This window comes from Eutrigla gurnardus (assembly GCF_963514095.1).
Source record: "Eutrigla gurnardus genome assembly, chromosome: 3".
Lineage (NCBI taxonomy): Eukaryota > Metazoa > Chordata > Actinopteri > Perciformes > Triglidae > Eutrigla > Eutrigla gurnardus.
In genome coordinates, this window is record NC_139917.1 from 24,196,285 (window position 1) to 24,220,809 (window position 24,525).

Sequence of the window (24,525 nt, forward strand, 5' to 3'; positions counted from 1 at the left end):
CAGCCTTTGTATATGCGAGGACTCAAAATGACTCAGTTATTGAAGGGGCAGGCTTTTTTTTTTCTTTCTTTTTTTTTTTTCTCAACAGGCGTCACCTACATTTTCCTACATGGGCAAACACTCTGTTTTCTTTAATGCCCATGATTTAGACTGGCTTATTTTTTCCAATAATAAACTATATCAGTGAGGAATGTGGGACTGTTTCCTTTGGAACCTCACTGCTCCACTTAAGAACAGTCGGGGGATTATAGGGTGAATCATGAATAGGTCTATGTATGCGGCCACTCCAAACATGTGAGCAACGATGCATGCCTGTGTGAATGTTCACGCTCATGCTCTGTGATGTGGGAGGCGGAGACTGGCTTGTAGTGACGATGACTCCGAAAGGGCAAACAAATATTCCCAAATACAGTAACTCTTGTATCCATTGCAGAGTCATTTACATCCCAAAATAGACCGAACACACAGATAATATTTCAGATCATGTTATCTCACAGTCGCAGTCAAATGTTGGCACTTAACTTAGATAGTAAACATTTTATCTTACAAACATAGGCATGCGATAAGCTTTGTATATTATCGACTTAGATTTGTTCATGCTACATTTTGTGTCAACGTTCCACTTGTAATGCTTGAGTGCCCGTGCGGCTCACACACAAATGCACACACTGTACTTGAGACATTGCCGATGGGTATCTCAGTGCTACGCATGTTGTTGATTGAACATGTGTTGGTCAGATGGTGACGTAGACCAGTTGCCCTGTGGCTGCGCGGGATGGTGAGATTGTCAGAGGGGAGGCCTGTTAAATTACAGGCCTGTGTCGGCCCCTTCACTTCAATCACCAGCCATATCCACTTGGAAGCTACCGTGACGGAAAAGATCTGCGTTTTTTTTTTTTTTTGCACTCTCCGTAAACCACAGAGAGCATCATGTGACTCGCTACAGAGGAGTCTTGTTGAACTTGGATCCTTCCCCTTGAGTACGACCATCTGTGTCCCTGGAGAGCCAACGTTGACGGCAGTGTACAGTTTCCCAGCGAGGCCCCTAAGAAAAGACTCATCCAGACCAGAGCCTCGCCTCACATCTGGATGACCGGGAGGTTAGAGGCCGAGGTTTTGCAGGATAGTTGGAGGGGGTTTCATTCCAGTTCTCTCGTGCTTGCGGTGTCCTTGTTGCTTTGACACATCGCTGATTTTGTGCAACTGTCTCGACTGAAAAAAAAAGTCTTGATACATGTTGTCGTAGTTGAAGTTTTAAAGTTAGGTGACATAACTTTATAGAGCATGTGGATAGAGAATGTTATGGATTTATACAGCACACATTTAATGTAAATCAGGAGGTTTTTCACTGGAGATGAGCTTTGTAAATGGTAGTCTAATATTTAATTGATTAATATGATATGCTTATCCAGAATATAGACAAAAAAAGCATTCTCGACACGCATCTGTAAAGATATCGTATGTTTTTCCATTATTGCCTGTGTGTTTGGTTAAGAATGCTTGTAGAGTTACAAGATGACAAAAAAAAGCATGCCTCAGAAAAAAACACGAGAGCAATCTCTGTTGGCCCGCAACCAAAGGTCTTACGAGGCGGTCTGTCTTGTTGCTAATCTAAACCAACTGGTGGGAGTCTTGCATAGCTTAATGAAACAGCAAGCTAAGGGAGAACGAGAAAAGTCCACTGAGAAAGAGAAAAGTCGCGAGGGAAGACGTGGAGAGGAAGTTTCTAAAATAGTGAGGAGTGAAAGTACATTAGAGGGTGGAGTGAATAAATGCGTATAGTGTGCTGGGTGAGTTGTGAGAGACGGGGGATGGGGCTCCGAGGATGTGACTCAGACTCCCTGTCAAACCAGCGGGGAGGGGACCTGATGAGAAAAGGGATAGAACGGAGGAGAGCAGGGGTGGAGTGGGCTCAAGAAAACCCGGCCCCTCTTACACCACCCCGGCTCCTCGGCATTCAGCGTCAGCAAAATCCCTAATGTGATCAAGATGGAAGTTGTCTTTGGACTTTTCACTGCTCCCCGGCTTACCGCCTTCCTTTGGGGGCTTCACTGCTTTCCCGACAGATTTGCAGCGGAGATAATGACTGGAGTCCAGAAAACAGAAACCTAGACTGAGGACTGCTTTCAGAATAAAACGGATGTAAAGCCAACTGAAAAGGAGGATGGATTTATAATTCCCGAACCAGGACGGATTGCTCGCGGTGGATGAATGAATAGGCAACTTGCGAAGCATCTCTGGATAACTGCTCGAAGCAATTTCTGGATCTATAACATATTTGTTGGATTATCACCTGTTGTTTAATTACTTCTATATATATATGTGTATATTTATCCACAGACATATATATATATTTATATATATATATATGTGTGTGTGTGTATATATACAGTATATATGTACAGCTGACGGATTATACTTTAAAACACTGACATCACTGGACAACTAAACATTATTATTCCAGCATGAAAACCTCTTCAATGTATTGAGGTGTCAGTTTTGCTGTCGATTCAAACAGAAGGAGCAACTGCTTTGGGGCACTTTTTATGACCTCCCTTCTCTAACGACCAGGAGCAGGTTCATGCCAGAGAGTGCAGATGGCAGTTGGTACCATCCGGTTTTTCTCTTGAGGAAACAAAAGGTGAAAAAGTCGAGAAAAGATGCTTGTCTTAAATTTTGGTACTACTATTACTGCTTAAGAAACTGATAGATGTGTTTGGGAAATGGATTATTGGACCCTTACATATAAACAATGATAGATAAATTGTAATTAAATTAGATTAGATGTGACTTACTGTACGAAAACTCTTTATTCTTCTATCATGATGTTTTCTTCAGCAGATGTTCAGCTTGAATTGACTACATCCTGCTTGTGGAATCCCTGTGTTCCTTTACTTCTGTACATGCTGACCTAGAACAACAGAAAGGGGGGGAAAAACTGGGCGCAGTAAAGACCTTGGTTTGATTCATGTAATAAGATCCAGATTATGCATTATGAAAATGTGGCTTGTGGAGACACAGCTGTTCAGGGCCACTGACTGTCATCTGCAGTCATAGCTCCCTTCAGTTACATCATTCTCATTTTTGTGGGTACAGAATGACAGTGAACCAACACCCTGCATTTTTCAGACCTGCAGTGTAAATTTGACAAACTGGTTCTGTTACAGTTCACCGTGTAAAGGTGTTTAAAAAGTAAACGAGTGACGTCAACGTTTATCTTTATCACTATCAAGATGTTTCCGACGGCATTGTTGGCTTTATTCCTGGAGGTTTCTTAACACTTCAGGCAATAAACAACTGTTCAAGTAACATTCAATTTAATTGGCGTGCTGCAACGTGAAATTTGGAACAGCTCTGCTTAAAAAGATATGATAGATTATCATAACTGGGAATCCTGTCTTTTTTAATCCAGGTCCAGCATAGTTTATACTTTTCAGGGAATTGTGAATGCAATATAGTTAGGCACGTCTTGAACTTCCACCCACTCCCTTTACTCTACTCCCTAGCGGCTTACTTAAACAAATAATTTACCATAATGTCAGCTGCACATTCAGTCACTGTAAACTCATAACTTGTGAACACTGGCTGATTTTTTCCCCCCATTTCTCTTCTCGATTGCAACAGATTGGTTCTCCATTTTCACTTGCCATCAAAACAGCTCTATGGGATAGCGCTGGCTGTCCACCATGCCGGTAGCCATACGGAAAAGAAGTTGGGAGGAGCACGTGACTCATGCTTCAGGATTACAGTACAGCTATGATGATCTGGACCTGGTCTGCTGTCATGGGGTGGACAGTGATGGGCCTTGGATGGGAGCGGGGGCTGTCAAACAAGGTCGTCGGACGAGGTGTGCCTCCATGCCAGAGAGCTGCCACGAACTGCCCACAGAGGACCTGGTTCGGACACCTGAGGTCACTGTGAATGTTAATACCGTATCAGAACAGTCGAAGCTAATGGACAGGGATGTAAAAGTTCCACTGGATTTTCAGGAGGAGTCGGTTCATCGCCCTCATGAGCTGGTGGATGTTAATATTCCAGAAAGGACCTCTGAATCAGAGCGTCTTCAGATCGCAAACATTGGGAACTCTGGGGGATGTCCCTGTAACTCAAACGGTGGGATGTCAAGGGGAGATATTTCTTTTGCTACTGATTGCAGCGGTGGAGAAGTTGGTGCAGAGAGTAGCCAGAGACACACTATCTGCAATGACGACAATGCCTTTAAAAGTCCACATATCTCACGTGAAGAGCAACAATGCATCTCTATCTCTTCAAACAATGGGCCTGCACTGTCTGGATCTGCTGGTGAACAGCCTGGCAAACTTCCAAATCATCAGGAAACAAAGGAGAGCCATACAGAGGGTTACAGCAGACCTCCTGAAATCTCTGAGGCCACACTCAACCAGTCCTCTGCTGCTGAACGGGAACCTCAAACTGGCCTTCCAGATGTCGAGGAAGAGGCGATATCAACCTCTGGCCATGCTCATGCACGTGTAACAATACCTGTTGGTGTGCTGCACAGCTCAACTTATGTGATGGAGAGTGGCGATGTGTCGCCACAGGCTAACACAACTGTGGAACCAGTTGTGACTTTAATGGGAGAGAAAGTATGTGACAAAGGAGAAGCTGAAACCCAGAGCGCAGATTCTGCTGACCAGCTGGATGGATTAAGTGACCCAGAAAAACGAAATGAAAATACAAGACTTCACCCAGGAGACAGTGAAGGAGGAGAGCAGGATCGTCGTGACTGCACTGGGGTATTTGATCAGGCTCATGCTTGTGAAATATCCCACCAGACGTTGGAAAGGCATAATGTTGAAATTCCAATGATGAACGGGCCTCAAGGAGAGGAAAGTGCACAAGCAGAAGGCAGTGAGAAAGCAGCAGAAGTCAGGTATGAGCCAATCACGCCGTCTGATATTTGTTTCAACGGTCAGTGTTGCTCTTTGACCGTTAACAGCAATGTGTCGTCTGAGAAACTTGATACTGGATATTCAGAAGGAAACGCCATACAGACAAACATTACTCAGGGTGCAGACCAGTATGTGGAAACGATGACCTCTGTAAGCCAACCGATGGAAAACACAGATGGAAACTCAATGTCCAAACAGTTGGCTTGTTGTGACGATCAAACGACAGACCAGCAGTTGGAAAATAGCTGCTCAAAACTCGACACCATCCTAGAAGTTAGCCACGTGGAGCCGGGTGACGCCCCTGTACTGGATCCTCAAAGGAACGTGGTCTCGGATTTCACCCAAAATCCACATGGTCAGCAAACCCATATCGATGATAAACACGAAGCTACTCAAAACCTGCCACCGTGCCCAGAGGTCAACAACAAGCTCTCACCAGAGGGACTCCATGGCAACCAAGCCTCTGGTTGTTACCTCAGTGAGTCACCTGCCCCTGAGGTGGCAGATGGTCAGAGGGAACACCACAGGCCTGGAGCCACAGTCTCTAGAATGGAGGAGCCGAGTCCGGCCGCACACACAGTCAATTACAGCGACGCACAACTTGCTGGTCCAGTTTTGGATGGAATTAATGAATATCAAAAAGAGGACAACGTGGTCAAAGTGCGCATGAGAAAGGTAAGGCTATATTTAATATCGATGTAGAAGGGATGCAATGGATCATAATTTCTTTAAATGGTGCCTTTTGTCTGTGTAGTAACCCTAATTCTGACACTTCAATGCCTCAAAATGAAGTTCCTTTTTTTTTTTTTAAATGAGCTGACGCTTACTGGGCATATACGGCCTACAAATGATTTTTGTCCCACACTCTGGCAAGCGTCTCGGAAAACAATGACTTCACTCTCACATGCTTACAGATCACTGGGGGGGGGGGGGGGGGGGGTCTGTAAAATGTTTTACTCTTTCTCAACCGCTCATTGCAAAACAAGGTCCTATAAGGGCATGGAGACCATGAACACAGAGGGGGCTGGAATCTCGAGTAATCATTGGGGTGAATGGCCTCTCTCCAGAAAATAATCCACATTGTACTATTTACACACTGCTAGAAGCTGCGCTTGTTCGGTACGGTAAGGTGCCAAAAATGTAAGATAAGCAGTTCATGGACTCATTGGAACAAAGCTATGGTCCGACAATGTATTTATTCGCTTTTAGAACTTGCAGTGTCGGCCTTTTTGGAATGACAACAAGAAATCCATTATTTACAACGCGGGGTGCATTAAGCAGGCATGTCGTTTAGACAAGTCCCATGTTGTAGAAAGTTAGATGATATGTTCTCGCTGAAGACTTGTGAGTTGAATATGAAAATCCCATGCTTGGGTTGTTTTCAAGGTTTTGTTTTGTAGAGTTTTAGTTATATTGGTTGTAAACCAATTATTGTTATATCTAAGTATTGGTCCATTGCTTATCAGTATTAAAGAAACAAGACAATCTGTTATTTTCTGAGGTTTATATGTTCCTGTGATAGGATATCATGAACAATGTGCTACACTGAAGTGTGCAACGTGGCAGTTACTAATGGCTTATTGGTCAGTGGTTGCGACATGGGATTTTTGATACCCATGTGACATGACATTATGTTGCACTGGTAATTCTGTTTGGTCATGTTCAGTTGGAGATTGTGTTTTGAGCTCTTTGTGTATTTTCAATGTAGTTACTCTGCATGTATCCACAAAGATAACGTGTGATGTCATCTTGTCGCGTGAACACACTACCACAGCCCCCTTTTCCAAAGTACAGATAAAGCTAAATGTCTTTCAACCTTAAGTGGAAAGCGTGGTATGAGTTATGCTACCAGTCACATACCAGAATGCATCATGTGCTCCTGGAAAATCCTATGAGCTGGGCAGTCCCAGATATATATTTTTTATTATCATTGCATTATTTCAACACAAATGATGTGGGTTTTTTTGGAGGCCCTCTCAGTCATGAGTAATGCTGATGTCACTCCATCAGCTGCCAAAAACGAGAGATCATAGTCTAGTGCAGGGACATGGAAAACCAGTGCAGCATTTATTACCACTGGCTCCAGTTTCAATCTTAGAATGCCTTTCAACCTTTGGATACAATATCTGAAAAAAAAAAAAACCTCCATGAGAGGAGTTCAGCCACTAAACTGGCAAAGCAATTCATCCACCATATGGTGATGGCTTGCCTCATATTTGATAGCACCACAGGGTTTTCACCATGGGGTATATAGATACTGTGTGAAGTCAGTTTACTGAGAAAATGTCCTTTAGGGAAGGTCATGAGGAAAGTGAAGAGATTGGGTAGTACAAATTAGCATTATCATATTCCGCATAAAGAAAAATGAGAAGAAGCTCTTGAATACCATCAAGGGAATTACAGAACTAATCTTGTTATCCGTTAGTGGACATTGGCAACGGCAACCTGGAATGATCTCTGACAATGTTGCACTAACAAATGATTATGTCCCCAGTGAACCGCGTTGTTTGTAAAATGGACCCATCTGGTTTGCATAATGGCTTCAGATTAACCTGATATTGGGCTTTGTTACTGTGTTTATTTGTTTTAGCAACAAGGCTTTAGCCTGACCCCAGGGCCAAACTGGCTCAACTGTCATTTATCTGACAGCAGACCACTTGGCAACATCATCTTCTCAGCGCTCTTTGTCTCTTTCTCTGCTTTGCTCTCAGTGTTAATTAATCAAATGTCCACTTATGAATGAGACCCCTCCATTAAACAGTGTATGCACAGCATTTTGATGCATAATTGTACACACACTACAGTACGCTTCAACACAGATCTCCAGTTTATTGGACAGGTTTGGAAAATAGGATGCAGGCCACCGGCTACAAGAGGGGGTTTGAAAATGAGAGCAAGAAAAAAGAGAAGGAGGGGTCTAAGAGTTCAAACAGTGTGGGAACTGTCTCCCATCTCAAAAAAACAGGAAGTGGAGAGGAATGTAACAGAAACCTCAAAAGATGGGAAAGAGAGAAAAGAAACCCTCTGAGAACACCCAAACCACCAGAATGCCCCCGAAAAAACGTTGCTTCTCCGAGGCGCCTGACATTGCAGTGCACTTGTTTTTTACTCGGCTGTTCTGTGGTTGTTATTGCCATCTCGAGCCAGATGCTTTTGTTCATTCAGGGAGGCCTCGTAAAGATGTCATTGTTTTACCACAATACAATGTTTCATTGTGATATTTTGCTAAGGGGACAGAGCGTAGCAATGTGCGCTGCCACGAGCTAGGAATGCCAATGAATGTATCAATGTGAGACACATTTCCATGACACACATGGCTCTCAATGACCATTTGCTCTCTGCAAAATCCAATTGGAACGCCTTTTGACATGGTAATTGGGAACAAACTGGAAAATACATGTAAGCGCAAGTCATAAGATGTTATTTGGGATGGAGAGGATGGAGCCAGGCGCAGGGCTGGAGCTTGTTTATCATGATGCAGATTTTATCCAGGACTCATTAACCTGTCAACCTCACACACATTAGCCTTCGTCATCTTGACTCAAGTCATGAATATTGTCATCGGCACACACCCACTGTTAACTTAATCAAAACAAGATCGAGCCACCTCACAGGATTTGTTCAGTACTTGCTACATCCCACATGAAACAATACACTTTCTTTCTAATTCAGCATCCCTTAGAACAGATAACGCACATGAAAATGGTATTTACACGGTAACATGCCTCTTACCTTTGCACCAACATACAATCAGAGTGGCTGTGCGTCCCATGAGCTCACCCTCATAAAGAGTTTAACAGGGTCTGTTAGTGGAGATTGTAACCAGGTTTGTTGGGACTAATGAGCCAGCCGTGTGATGTAATTTCTCGGGGTTCTTTTCGTGAGAGACGCTCAGACAGAGAGCCACACCCAGAGCCAGGATAAAAGACAGCTAAAAGGAAATGAAAACATAGACTATGTTAAGAACTCCAGAAAAGGATTTTACAAGAAGTTTATCTTCAGACGCAGGTTTATACTACATCAAACAGAACAGGATCAAGGCATAGCAAACAAGGACAGTGGTAGGTAGGGTATAATGGAGGGCTGGATAGCATTTCATTTAGCTTGTCTTACCAAAGACACGCCACCTGAGGTCAGTGTGAGACTTGTTTTCAGTGTTGGGATGGATGGTCGAACACTGCGGATGTAAGGACTAAGGAGAAAATGTTTTGTCTTGAGGATATATGATTAAGAATGGAACAGGGGTGATAACAGGCACAGATTGTGTGTGTTAAAAAGAGCGGAAACTACCAGGACTATTTTGTGTGAATAGCAGAGTGTGAAAGTTTCAGGATAAGAGTTATCAGCAGCAGTTGAAAAATAAGAGTAAAGAGAAGTCAGGAGCAGGGAAATGAGCAGTTTACAGAATAGAGCTCCTGTTTGACATTCATTGTTTTGATGTAATAAAGAGATATTTTCATTAGCATTTCTAACATGATTATATGTTACGGATCAAGGTCACTTGGGAGGCTTTCGATTAGATTAAGCAAATAAATAAAGGGTGGGTTGAGATGAGCTAATTTAAATGCCTTTCAAGCCAACTAGTCTGCATCATTCATCATCATTGTCTGCATTATTTTTCAATATTGAATCAAACTGCTTGTTGATATAATTCGCCCACTTTGTTCAGCAGGTAGGCAACTAGCTGATGCAGTAATAAAATGCATGACATGCCAACTACTGTTCTCTTCTTAATTGCTGTTTAAATGTTAGAGATCATGGAAAGAAAGGATAGTCACACTCGGAAAGCAGCTGCCCCCCATCTTTCTTGACAAAATGTAGTTCGAACTGGAATGACTGGAAATACATATGATGTTAATAACTTATTAATCCGCTTTATTAATGGTGAGATTGAACATTCAACAAAAAACAGAAAGATATGCCAATCAATGAACATGAAACGTTCAGATCAAGAAAGAAGCTGTTCGGATAATTTCCTTCTTGATAGCTTAGAGCAAAGCATCCCCACACTGAAGAGTTTCAGTAACACAGGAAAACAAATGTCATCCTATGCATTTAGTAGCACATAGTCTCATGCATAGTCACTACTAGTGACCTTCGTCATTTACAATGGCACTCTTCTGTCACTCTCCATCCTCTGAGGTATCTGTTTTTTTTTCTCTGATCTCTTTATTCAGAGGGAACATGCTCGTTTGGACTCGATGGTGTTGCTGCTGATGAAGCTGGACCAGTTGGACCAGGAAATCGAGAATGCCCTCAGTTCCACCTCCTCTATGGACAGCACGCCAACCCTCCATCGACGGCCACTCCTGGTACACACCTACAAATATGTATTCAATTAATGCATTGCAGTGCACCCATTAATGACATCCAGTCATTATTCAATGTCTTTCCTTGCCTACAGTAATCTCATATGTCCCCTGGTGGTCATTATGAGGAATAGTCATGTCTACACACTGGGTTTTACTCATTTACTGAACTGTGCTTTGCGGTGATGTGCATTCATGAGTAAAGATGCTCTTCTTTGAAGGAATACAGAAGTATTGTATGAAAACACTGCTCTTTGCCCAACAATGTAATGCCTATATTGCCATCGTTGTCTTCTATCTGTGCAGGAGGTTGACTTAGGATCGGAGCCAGCAGCATCACAAAACCCTCCACATCCACACGGACCTGCCGCCTCCACCTCAGGACCGACATCGGCCCTGGGAGCAAAACCTAAAAGTGGGGTAAGTCAGGAGCCCTGTATCATGTATAATCAGCAGGTTGCTTAGAGACTAATCAAGACCCACCCAAAGCACACACATATACACACAGCATCTATCACTATCGTGCCTCACCAACATTCTTGACTTCCTTTGCTGCGTCTTACATTTCCGTATTTTTATCCAAACCGATATGGCCAGGTTTGTGTATTTCCATTTTAAAAGTATACATGTTATTCTATTTGTAGTTATTCATTGTTTAAAAAAGACATCAAACATCAGTTGTGCATCATAGTGGCTGTTTTAGCATTGGAGTTTAGCTTGGAGCTACTGTCAAACAATTTCAATTTTTCAAATAAAACAACACTTTTTTTGGCTTGGAACGTTGCGGTACAAAAGTTTAAATAAAAACAGCAAATACAGACGGCACGCACACACACACACACACACACACACACACACACACACACACACACACACACACACACACACCCCAGTGAATCCCCCAGTTGTAGGAATGTCCTCCAGCACTCAGGGCTTAGCCAAGCAGACGTTAAAACTCTATAATTAGCTGGTTACAGAGATTTAGACCCCTTCTCCCCAACAAAGGGGTCAGAAGGGGGGTCTGGGGATGAAAAGCCAGGGCAGGGGGGGGAAGCGAAGGGGGACACGCTTCAAGTGAGACGTGCGTCTTCAAACCTCTTGCTTGCTCACTTAATGACTTTGTCAGCCTTGCTTTGCTATTGCCGTCAGAGCGAGGCCAAAGTGAACAAGGCCGTTAGCCAGTGGGCTGAGCACTCAGGCAAGCTTTTACAATCGTTTGAATGGAAAAAGTAAAACAAAAAAACGATTTTAACTGCTTCGAGACACTTTATCTCATGATGTAGCGATGCATAACACGATAGCCTTAAATGCCAAACGGGATGTTTCCGTTGCAAAACAGTTATCTTATCTAGCTTGAACAAAACAAAATAGAACTGATGGAAACCTGAATTCCTTGATGAAAAGGACGTCTCGCATTCTTGAATTATCTCCCGTAATTCCTTGTTGACATTGCTTTGACTCGTTGCGCATGACAACCCTTATACTGTCTCGAAGGAAAGTCATATTTCACTCATGTGTGGCGGTTACTTAAAGGGACACAGCGCAACATGCTCTATGATGTGTGATGTTTCCACCACCTCCATTCCTGCAGTAACCCAAGGTACCTCACTAAGCTTGGGTAAACAGTGCTTTCACTGCGCCTAATAGGAGGCTTTATACAGTGGAGACTCTGCAGGGTGATTGATGGAGGCCAAACAGATGATGACTTCATGAAGGGGATTCTCAGTGGTTAATAGTTGAAGGGGCTATTGAGTCCTTTCAAACTCAAAGTGTAAGGACGCCCACTTAATCTTTTTAGCTGGACGATACAAATCCTTTAAATGATGTTAACACGGGGCAGATGAGAGGAAGAACCATGGTTGAGGTTTCAATTCAACCAGACAACCCAATTCTGTTTTACAAGATGACAATACACATAATATAAGCACAGAATAATTACAAAAATGTGTTATATTTAAAAGTCAGAGAGGGAGTAACATTCAACAGTAGCTGCTCTGTCTTTCTGCTGAGTAGATCTGGGTTATTTTAGTGTGTTCCCTATTTTAACCCCTTATTTAAATCTGACAACCTGAGCTTCTATAGCAAACAACACCTTTGCTTCCGAAGTTGCTTTCTGTGTTTCCTCAGTCTCATCTGACTTTATCATAGATCATTGCCTCCGCTCACCTCACCATTCGGATGAGACAGTTGCCTCCACCTGTCCCAGAAAATAATCTATCATATACCAAATCAAAGTTGAAGAACGGATCCTGGACTTGATGGCTTGATCACCATGGGCCCAGCTGTCACCATCACAGCTACTGGAGACCTGGTCTCTAGTGTTCCATGGTTGGATGGTGCCGGAAATGCTAAAGACCAGTGGACCCACCTGGGAGCTAAGCCGAAGGCCATAGTTAGCTCCACTCCAAGTCAGAAGGAACCATTGATTGCTGCTTATAACAGGAAGCTCTCTGGTCAGCTCATTAGCTGTCCACATCCAACTCTGGCCCTCCATTGGACCAACAAATTCTCTATTCTGGATGAGAAGTTATTGCCGATCACAACATGCCCCCATCGTCTCTGGAGTCTGATGGCTTCCACTCCCCACAGCTGTGTCCAAGTCCATCCCTCCTGTTGACCATCGCTCCCGGTCACACGTCCCCTCTTCTTGGCTACGTGCTGTTCACTGCTTGTCCTGTAACTAGCTCTCCAGCAGGGAGCTGCACGCTTTGTTTTGTCCTGACAGGATCCAGCCTTCCTCCCCGGCTTGGCTACTTTTCTCCCTCTCAAACACTTGTTAGGGATTCCCTAACTAGGAATGCGCTCGTCTTTAATGCGGTAACACATTACTTTCCCTGTGCCACTGTCCCTGACATTCAAGAAAAGCTTCAAGATGTACATGATTTACTCAGATTTACATAGAAAAAATTTTCCCTTTTATATGAATGCAATCTAGAGTTTTAATGGGGAATCATTTCATGTTTTCTCCTTTAACCATTACGCTGAACCCCTGACAGCTTTTATAGATTATACATGGGTTGACTAAATTAAAAGAACTGCTCATCATACAAAAAATGCATCATCACAAAATTGTTGATAATGGCTAAATATTTCAAGCTTCAAAATAATATAATATAATACTTTTACTCATCTTACTTGTTCACCTCACCTCATGCACTGAAACCAAACATGTTAGGGATACAGTTAGTTTAAAAAAAGCAACAATACAGGCTAATGTATATATATAAAAATGTGTGTGCATGTGTTGCCTTGAACGTGTCTTGACATCAATCCTAAGGTGAAGGTATTTGCAAGTTTATACAGGACAGCAAACAACATATAAATGCCAATGTTAAGCACAACCCTGGTTAAAGGTTAACTACTATACACACTCCTGTAATGTATGAGCAGAGTAGTCAAATAAAGGGAGCAGTATGTGGACCTATTACAACATAACCTTTATACTGTAAATAAAGTACCAAGATAAATATCTCCATACAGAAGGTCAGTGAAAGGTTTAAATCGGAAATTCTGACCATCTGACAGCGAGATAAATGCTGTTTAAATGCATTGCATTTGAAACCATGTCCACCAACTTTGACTACGTTCGAGCATCATTGATGTAAACTCAGAGTCCACCTCCTCTCATCCCATCGGAGATGAGAGGAAATGACTCAAATGCAGCTTGTCAACAGCCCCGTAGTTGAGTTAGCCTGAAGTTTATTTAATTCGTCATAGATTCCTGCGACCAGATATCATGTCAGACATCCAGGAGCAGACTGGGTAGTCGTTTTTAGGAGCCTTGGGTCCTAGCTGGGTTAGCTTAGCGTCCATCTCGGCTCATCTGGCTGTTTCTAAAACCTTAGAAAATCGTTGATGTAGAAAGTTAGGGGGGAAGAAATAGGATGGACTCCTCTCACGTCTTGCTAATGATTGTAGAAGAGGGGCTGGTGTGTGTGTGTGTGTGTGTGTGTGTGTGTGTGTGTGTGTGTGTGTGTGTGTGTGTGTGTGTGTGTGTGTGTGTGTGTGTGTGTGTGTGTGTGTGTGTGTGTGTGCTTCGATATAGGTTACGTATGTTTGTTGAGGCCGTGTCGTGAAGTGTCTATCATTGCCCATTTGCATTCCTTCTAATTGATGCTGGATTGGGCACGATATATCTGGTATTTGTGTTCTTCCTGTCCCCCGACACACTTTGCGCTCCTTGTAACACTCTGGTGTGATCGTACCGAGCACATGGTCCTGCCGTCCTGTGTTTTATATAACCGAGATAGATGTGTATTTATGGTATGTGGCTGTTGTTGATGAGTGGACATTCACTTGGCTAAGGCGCAGGGTTCAAGTGAATAGATTCTTGGCCCACTTGCTAGTTTAGCTGGTGGCTATTGTTAGCCTTCAGCAGGTGGCTGTTATTCTTGCATCGAATGTGGGGCAAACGTCTAGCGGATGTCGTGCCACAGCAGGTGTTTTTCGCTCATGGTGGAATTGCTATTCTTTGCCTCGTGAGTGTTTTTGTTGGCAGGTCTCTATTACTTACTGTGTGTAGCAGGTGTCCTGTAATGTTATTTGACTTACATTGTTATGTTGCAACAGGTGGCTTTTGTTTGCTTTATTAACTGATGTGTATCTATTGATTTGTCTCTATATTATATTTAGGGCTGTAAGGATTGTTTTCATTATTGATTAATCTGCTGATATTTTTCTCATTTAATCGGTTCATCTTTTGGTTTATGAAACGTCGGAAATACAGAAAAGTGTTGAAGCTCATGTTGAGGTCGTCAAATGTTTTGTTTGTCTTACGGTCTTAAACCCAAACAGTCAATTTACAATCACATAAAAGAAAGAAAAGTAGACAATTTGCACACATGAAAGTCTGAAGCAAATTCATATTTTAGATGATATATTATTTTCAATCACCTAATCAGTTTATTAATGTATTGTTTTAACTCTAATAACGTTTTGTCATTGAAAATGTTCTTTCTTTGATGTAATTATTTCCAATCTTGAATAGTACTTTAATTGCCTATTATAGCCGTATTAGCTGTCATTAATTTGGCTATATAAGTGTACTCTCTTGTGGCAAACTTAAGTTATGCGTGGCGTGAGAGCCATTTGTTATGTGACTCTATTTTTAGAGCTATAGCTGCAGAGGATGTGCCAAGCCACAGAGGTGGGTGGAGGCTAGTGACCCCTGACCACCTTCCTCTGAATGTTACAGTCGGAAACAACATATCAGTCACCGTGAGCGCAGAGCGTTCCCACCAGCAAGACATGCTCAGGATCCTTTAAAGTCCTCAGCTACTGAAAAAAAGCATGGCTGTCTGTTAAATTTAGCACACGGGTGTTTTACATGACATGCCTACACTGTATGGTGATAGTGAAGGCGCTGCCCTAAACCGACCTTCATCGTGTTTGCTAAACATTCCATAACAGGGCAGCCTTTCACCCTTTGTTTGGACCTGTTTCCATGGCAATAGCGCGCCAAACACCATTTCTATCACCTCCTTAGCTGGATTTGCCCGCTATTCTGAAAGTACCAAATTTTCAATCTCTGGAATTTTCCCGTCTGCATTCAAGGGATTTTTTTGGGGGGAGATGATTGATTGAGAGATATTTTTATTTCAGAATGACGGAGATACTTTATCCCCTATCAGCTGGTTATGTGTGTTCATAGCTTGTTATCTGTCTGTAGTGTGGTGGACAATAGAAATGCTGTGGTTTGCGTGCTAAGGTCACTAGCAGATGTCTGCTCTGTCCTCCCTCCGTGTTCCGGTTTGGCAGCCTCACAGTCCCCAAACATCCTTTATCCAAACCACACCTTATCAATGTCCCACACAGATAAAAGACTCAATATTTTTGCTATTTTCACTGCCTTTTATTTCTTTCTAGATTTGCTCCCACTCTCTCTCTCTCTCTCATTCCAGTCCTTGGTCAAGAGTCAACACCATATGCAGGAGGCGTAAATATGTTTGCCTACATTCCATCCACATATTGGGCTTAAAGACTGTAGTATACCATAATGAGTCAGTGAGCTATGAAACCAATTGCCATTCAGTCTGACAAGGGGGTGCCGCTTTGTGTGGCGTCATTGTCCCCAAGGTCACTACTCTGCTGAGCACAGCTGTAAGAAGGAGACAAACACAGACCTGCTGTGGTTTGAAGAAGGAAAAAAAGAGTGTGAGAAAAAAAGAAAAGGCTTGTGTTTGGAACAGGATGTGGAAAATGAACTTCTTCTCAACCTCCACAAGGAAATCTTGTTTTTCCTGTGGATTCAAGGCTACAGCCATCGCATAAAGCACTCTAAGAACAGTAAAGGCAAGGATATACTGAATAAATATATTTCTGTGTCGAGCATCATCAGAAAACAAACCAGAGCACAAAGCCAAAACATGCCGTCGTGAAATGTGTCCACATGTATCAGCCTGACTCAGTAGGCATACTGAAACATTTTCTCAGAATGGCTTTGAGCTATGATAGAATACAGAAAATCTTCTGTGCTCCAAAACAACACTCTCTGTTCGCTTTTATGACAGAATTCTCCTAAATTGCCTGAATTTTACTTTTAATATAAAAAAAAAACCTCAAATCATAGCTTTTCATCCAGCATGAAAACATCACGCTGCTGTGCGTGTTGCTAACGAACACATGACAGTGGTGTCAAAGGCACGCACAATCAATGAAGTGTACCGTACATCTATTATGTAACGTAGACAGTACAATGTGTAGGGGAATAGTTGCAGCGTGATGTACTTGTTGACAGTAAATCTTAACATGACTGGATAATGCTGGCATCTGGAAACACCCCTGCAGCCCGGTGATAATGAACCGCCATAAATCACAGAACGAACAAACAAACTGAAGGCACGCTCAGCGGCACACACACACACACACAAACACAGACACAAACACACATCGATTCTGATACATGTACTCAGGAATTCATGGTGAAACCAGGTGCAATTTAGGCAACGCTGATTCAGGCTTGTGATAGAAGGTTTTAATTGTGACGTGTCGTTTTGAATGTGTGTTGTTATTTATTTTGCCTTGAAGCCAATATACACCTGAGGGTATCACCCAATTTATAATTTTTGCCCTCTGCTTTAATGTTAAAGGAAGGAACGTTACCTTCGTATTTAGGGGTTTGTTCTTTATTTCAACATTCAATGCTCAGTGCAGTACCGCTAAGTGCAGTACCCTCCAAAGCAGACAATTAAGAGTGAGCATTCTTGAGTAAATGTCACAAAACGGTGTGACCCAGCAAGGTGTCGCCCACCGGTCCTTCTGGTAAGTCAGTAAGCTGGGTGTCTGCCACAGGTCTGCAAGGGGGCCACCACAGTCTCCGAGAGTCTAATCCCTCTGTGTGGTTAACTCACTCTTTCTACCAAAAATGTCAGCAGCTAATCTACAGGCTAACGTTGTTGGTGCAGTCGGGATTATTGACTCCATAATATGGACCCAAATGTGGTCATTTGAGTGGGTTTAAGTGTTGTTGTTTTTTTCAAAGTTTAGTGTGTTTGATGTTTATGGTTTTATTCATTTATGTTGAAAATGTATCTAAAAACAAACAATCCCAGATGTGGAAATGTTATTATACAAACCACATGTGATATAACAAGGAAATTATTTGAGTCAGAAATGATGTGAGACTTTTATAACAAACATGAAACGTACCATAGAAAGTATGACACAAATATGTTGTGGCAAGGGCATTTAGTCTCATTTGCCCCCCCACCCCCCTTTACACCCCCTTCCAGTATAGCGAGGCTGAAAATGGCCAAGGCCGGCTTTACGTAAGACTTTTTTTCAGTAGACACTGCCATCGGTGCAGCCCTAATTACAATGTCAATGGTAAAAGTATACAGGTGACGAATTTGGATGCATAATTCATCAATAAAAAATAAAACAATCCATACATTTTAATTGAATGTCTCAGGTCTTTGGGGAAAAGATCTTGCAGATACAGCTTACAGTTTAGTGAAGTTACGCCTCAAGTTGTATGCTATAAGGATGAACATTTTCCATTCATGCACAATGTAGCAGGGTGGTCCACCTGTAAGAACGACCTAAGAAGTGAAGTTTGTCAATAATCATTTAGTTTGCCTTTTGAGAGGAAGAGACTTATGGTCAGACAAGTTAAGTGTTATTCTCTCTTCTGGTGATGGATTCCAAGGGCCAGTCAACAGTTCACAGTTTATGCTCCAGGGGCCCAGCACTAAATCCCACCAGACACTGCCTGAAACCAGAAGCCTGTTGCTTTGGCTTACTCTTTGTAAACAACGGCAAATGTGTGCATGAGTCTGCCTGTGTGTGTGTGTGTGTGTGTGTGTGTGTGTGTGTGTGTGTGTGTGTGTGTGTCTGTGTCCTTTCTCAGCCAACATCGCCCCGCACAGAACATATCTCACAACTTAAGGGTTGAGTGGGAGAATGAGGCCCCAGCTGGCGGTCTGTGTGAACGAGAACATGTGTGTATGGTAAAACCATTAACCTCCAAACAACTCGTTGCACCTGAAATGTTAGTACGTTGCCGAGACGTTTTCAAATGTCACCAAATTTGATCGGGATTTGTTTTCTTTTGAAATAGCTGTTAAATCCAACCCCTAGACGCTTAGCAGGAAATGTTCCAACGCATCATTACACTAAGTCTTGGCATCACTTCCTGTTGACACACTTCAAGTGTGTCATATGGAAACTATTAAAATGTGGAAAGGGGATGTGGGGGAGAAAGTATGAGGAGTAGGGGGGATTGGTCTTTTTCCTTGAGGAGAAGGCTAAAATGAAATTGTTTCCCACGTTTCCCTGCACACGTGCGCTCAGGGGTCGACGGAGCATGGAGAATAAATTCTTTTATAAGTGCAGGGCAGAAAGAGCACATTCATGCCAGTCAAACAACAGAAATGAGCTCCAGATAACATCTCCAAAGGCCTTGGACAGGCGTGCGCATGCACACACGCACACACACACACAATGTGTTCCCTCTCTCGCACACAGTTACCTTATACGCTCAGAGCCGGAGCCGCTAGCTTACCTGATCATAAGCCATCCGCACCAATTTAGCCATTTGCGTTAAGTGGTTGAGAAAAAGGTTTGGGTTAGCCTGAGCCCCCTAATCCTTGGTCAGTACAGACCATGGGTGGTCACATACACTCTCTCACACACACAAACATACGCACACACACTCACACACACACATACTGCAGCTGCAGTGTAGGAGGGGGGGCTGGGGATGAGAGGGTGACGTTGGGGTTGAGAGAGGTATGGTGGACTGCTCGGATTTGTTGTGCAAGTCCCACATGCCAATGGTTTGCTTAACATCTCTGACGAACTCAGTCACACAAAGCATGTGAACACAGCTGTACACAATGCAGGGTCCATTACTGAGAAAATCAAATTATTCTTTGGAACTGTGTAATGAACCGCGATGCTCTTTATTTGGTACTAATGGAAATGCGTCTGTAGCATAAGTACCTGTGAGTATCAATGTCTAAAGGCTGGCAATGATATTTGGTCTGTTTTATACTTGCCTTTGTTTGTTCTTTGATCAGATATGTCCTGATTTACTTCCACCAAAATATGAGGCCAAACATAGCGCATGCAAACATACAGAATATGTTGGACTCTGTTTGGTGAGGAGGTGAAGCTGTAGGATCCATGGAGTCTAGGGTTTGAATAGAATAATACAGTCAGTATAAACTTAACAGTTTAACAACCTTACATGAAAAAAAATGGAAAAACTGAATTTTATGGGGTTTAAATCAAAATGTTGACCCTATGGAACTTGTTTTTAGGCAAAGTCATTGTGTTATTATGTGACAAGTATATATATATAAACAATACACAGCCCTACTAACACTAGACAGACCATCAAACATTGTTTTTTCAACCAGTCAACCTTTAACCCCTAAAAACCACACCTTTTCTTGGTAATTGTAAAATCATTACTAAAACTGAAATGATTCCTTGTAAAAACCCCACGTTACTAAACTCTCTGCTAAAGTAATGACAGTTATGACCCTACTGTGGTTAATCATGCAGGCACACATGCTTGGCCCACGACACAGACACACACACACACACATGTGTAAAGCAAACACATACCATACCCCCTGTGCCGCCCACACAACCCACTTCCAGTAAATTAGTGGCAGTAAATGAGGCAGCTGACGCTGGTGTGCTCTGCAGCCTACAGCTCCCCAGTGGACACCTGACACGACCCGGACAACCTGCCCTGTGGCACGCCAGGGGGAATGCAGGCAAACATCGGGGGGAAAAAAAGTGACGCGGTGCTGTGAAAACACTGGTACTTGCTGGTACCCATTTATTCACATTCTTGTTAGGCTCTGTGGTCCCTCACTCACATTTCTTCAACTGTAATTGCTATTATGAGGGAAAACACCGCATTGTGTGAAGGTGAGATTTACACTGTGTGTAAGTGACTTCATGGGTCATTGACAGGAACCCGTGGTGTGGTGTTTACACAATAGAAAGGGTGCACGCTGGTGAACTGAAATGTCTTGTTAGTGCTAAGCAGGAAAGCCATGCAGACCTCCCATATTGATTACTTTATTCAAGGCCATTCTTTCTTGTTGTAGCTTTATTACAAAGAATCTTTTTTTTAACACCACTGTGGCACAATTTAAAGTGATAAACCTTTAACAAATTAACGCATGGTTGATGCAGCGCTGTCTAATTGTGTAAAACACAGCAGAATTGAAGGATGGGGTTGGTGATATTCTTATTCTAATTGCTAACAAATCCTCCAAAAAAAGTCTGATGATGTCAGTCCATCTGTCTTGATATTTTCCGACTTCCCAACTCCATTCATTCCTACTTAAAATATTAACCTTCAAAATCGGGTCAAAAATATTCAGTGTCGCTTTTAGAAAAGTCTAAACGTTTTCCTTAAACAGCTGGTCACTGTAGCTTTTAGCAAATGTTACTCAAATGAAACTAAATTTGCATTTTGGGGGACTATTTTCAGCAACAGATTAATACACATTTGGTGAGTTAATCTCAGCAGCAGGACGGTGCATGTGAGATTGGCTCAATATGATTTGTTGACAATAAGAAAAATAGAAAATAGTGAGAAAAGACAGTGGAGAAAATACACTATATTTAGCCTTTTAACCAGTGGGGAATTATTATTTGCAATTGATGAATAGATGGAAACAAGACAGGTTTAAGTGTCATCTTGACTGAATCTCACATGCAGAGAATGCAGCGAGGACACTGTTGTGGCTGAAAAGGCAGAGCTTACTTTACTTGAGTCCAACAGCTGAAACAGCACTGAACATAAATCCATCTCTGATTTCACCTCCCTGTTGTTGCTCTGTGTGTGCTGGAGATTTCATGAAAGTGTGGGGAGACATTAGAGGTTGTAGGAGTCTTTTTTTAGGGTCATTAATCTGCAATAAATCGTAACGGTATTGGTCCACGGGGGGAAATTTCACCCACTTTGTGTCTGAAACCCTGACCCTTGACATAATTAAATGCTGTTTCAGCCCACACGTTCATGTTCACACACTTGTATACGCAGACACACGCATGCAGACACACCTCCAAAACCACTGGCTTCTTTAAAAAAAAGTGAGACAGATTGGGACCCAGACAACACTTTATCCACTGTTAATCAGCAAACACGTTAGCAAAAACAAACTCATGTATGAGAGCGGGCATTGTATTCACTCTCACCAGACTGTCACGCCTGTGTAGTTCATCATAGAATATAAGAGCTTTAGAGATTGTGCTTCTTTCTCTTATTCGAACATGCTTTTACTCTGACTATGTACTAGTCAGAATTAACAATAATGAAGCGAATGCTCCTAAAGTTGGACCTGTTTGTCACCCACAGAAAGTTAATCAAAGAAGAAAATCCCAGGAGCTACAGAACTCCACCCTAATCAGATTTATAAAGTTAAGTGTGTGGTCACAGCGCTGCACTATTTCTTGGTTGCTAACAGTAACATCCCGGAGTCTTATTGTCGTCTTATTGTTGCCAGGCAACCAGAGGAGACTTAAAGAAACAAGATATAGCCTCTTAATTTGTGAGCTTTAGAGGTGCTGGTAGGTATATCTGGTCACATTTGGACAGAGGTTACCTTTGGCATATTTTCCAAAATGTCAAACTATTCCTTTAAGATGATAATCAGTGCAGCTTTGGCTGTCCAGAATCTCTTGTATGAGTAGGTGTCAAAGGCCTTTAAAGTAGTCACAGCAGGACGCAGCTAAATCACTTTAATTAGGCCTCAGGGGGGGAAATAAACACAGAGGAGGGGGCATTTGTCTGAGGTGAAATATCAGGAGGAAAAGTAGATATTTACACATTTTGCACGCCAAAGCAATGTGGACAACGTGGATGAATCGTATTGAGAACGTACCTTGTCCTGTCTGAACTGTTCCAGGGTGTGGATTAAAACAGGTCAGGGTGTGGAGGTCAGCCAAGGAACCTGTGGTCAAAGGTCAGAGGCAAGAAAGACCTCTGCATTCCAACTGACTGCTGCCCTCCAAACACACACAGGCACACAACACACCAATGAAATGACTGCTCAATGAAATGCTTTATTTATTTATTTATTTTTTACCAGAAACCTGTTTCAAATCAGAGGTATTTCTTAGAACCCAAACAAAGCCAAAGAAGGGAATATTACATGTGCAGAGTGGTGAGAATCTACGATGGCTACAAAACATGTTGTGATTTTATCAGCAATGTCTCTCTAGACTACCTACGTGAGGGTTGGATCACGTAGGAGGGAAGTTCACTGTGTGCTCTGACTTTAATGATGTTGTATTTGTTCAGAAGTCTCTGGTGGGTTGGTTTTCTGCTGGGACTATTTATTACGGCGTTTGCACATTAGGAAACTATGCAAACAGAAACAAGTCATGCTATTATTTGATATTTTCCGTCGAAAGCTTCTTCGTGTGAGAATGTATAAATGGCGGGAGATGAAGGGATTTTACTGTATGAGCTTGAATGGTGATGCATCTTTTATTCAACTATAATCTTTATTTTTCTATTCTCTTTCCCAGAGCACCTCCACCATTCCTGAGACAGAAAAAGCTGGTGAGTCCTTTCTTTCTTTCATTCTCATGTGTTTATTAAACTGACAGATCGTGACAGTCATTTTTGTTAGATTTCTTTTTCACTATTTTTGTCCACGGGCTTGAAAAAAGCATTTGTCTGCAATTGGTTGGTCTGGTTCGGTGTCACATGAAGAGATTGTGTGATATTATCTTTGATTGATAACCCTGTCCGGTGGTCATAACATGAGGCAAGAGAGGAAGGAGGGAGCGAGGGAGGGGTTGAGTGTAGGAGGACACGATCTGTTTCTATGAGACACTGGATGCGAGAGCAGATAAGATCGTAGACTCGTCTACAAAACCATCGAGACCGTCGCCTTACCCAGATAAGAGCCAGACTGGATGTCCCGTCTGATGCCAAAAACGTTTGACTTGTATAATATATTTACCTTTTGCCCTCATTTCATACTTACTTTACAAGATGTGTCAGTATTCAAAAAAGATATCCAAGTACAACAACAACTATGAAAAGGCAGTTTAATACCCAATATACATATCTATCTATCCAAATACACGCTTTTGAGTTGTGACTGGACTTGTGCAGTATTCGTTATTCTTCTGATTCCACCCAGATGAATAGCTTTCAAAGTTTTGACACGCTTTGTCATTACATTACATTGCCCCCCCCCCCCCCCCCCCACTCTATTATGAATCGATCTCAAGAACGAACTCAATGTGTAGTGACTGGCCCCTCCATCCTGGCTCCGACCTCTCTGTCAGCAGTCTGCCGGTAACGCACAGGGTCATCGGGAACTATGGATGGACAGACCTACTTTTCAGACAGCCGGCGGGGGAACACTGTTCATTAAACACCCCCCCGTGTCGTGAGTCCGCTGGTAAACAATACCAGAGACGTGGTGCGACGTCGGGGACGAGGCTTTCATATTCCCCCCCTCTGTCTCAGAGCCTGCTGGGAGTACTCACTCACTCTCGCTCTGTCTCTCACTCTAATTACCGCCCCTTGCTGAAAACCTTTCATGGGAAATGTGCAGAAGCTGTCGGTATGTTTGTTCATGTGTGTGTGTGTGTGTGTGTGTGTGTGTGTGTGTGTGTGTGTGTGTGTGTGTGTGCATTTGTGAGAGCACTACCTTTTGGCGAAAAGCCCACTCTAAACTTTTTTTTTTTTTTACAAGGCAAATGCACGGTGCCAACTTCAAAGGGGCCAAAAGTTCTTGGTCATTTTTCTTAGTTTAAATCAGTCTGACTTCCTGTAAGCAAATTGCGTAACATCCAAGTCTGGGTCTGTGTGATGGAAC

At 42.6% G+C, this 24,525-nt stretch overlaps 1 protein-coding gene across 2 annotated transcripts in view; it reads left to right on the top strand.

The window, feature by feature from the left end:
* Positions 1-2,525: 2,525 nt before the first annotated feature.
* Positions 2,526-24,525, top strand: part of dlc1 (DLC1 Rho GTPase activating protein) — a 70,739-nt gene continuing 48,739 nt past the window's right edge. The window contains exons 1-5 of one of the 2 annotated variants that reach the window (XM_084005911.1): positions 2,526-2,641; positions 3,625-5,585; positions 10,088-10,222; positions 10,526-10,639; positions 23,219-23,252. In XM_084005911.1, the coding sequence (XP_083862037.1) occupies positions 3,687-5,585; positions 10,088-10,222; positions 10,526-10,639; positions 23,219-23,252 (2,182 nt within the window). In that variant the 5' untranslated portion in view covers positions 2,526-2,641; positions 3,625-3,686. The remainder of the gene's footprint in view (positions 2,642-3,624; positions 5,586-10,087; positions 10,223-10,525; positions 10,640-23,218; positions 23,253-24,525) is intronic. The other variant, XM_084005912.1, reaches the window with a different exon arrangement.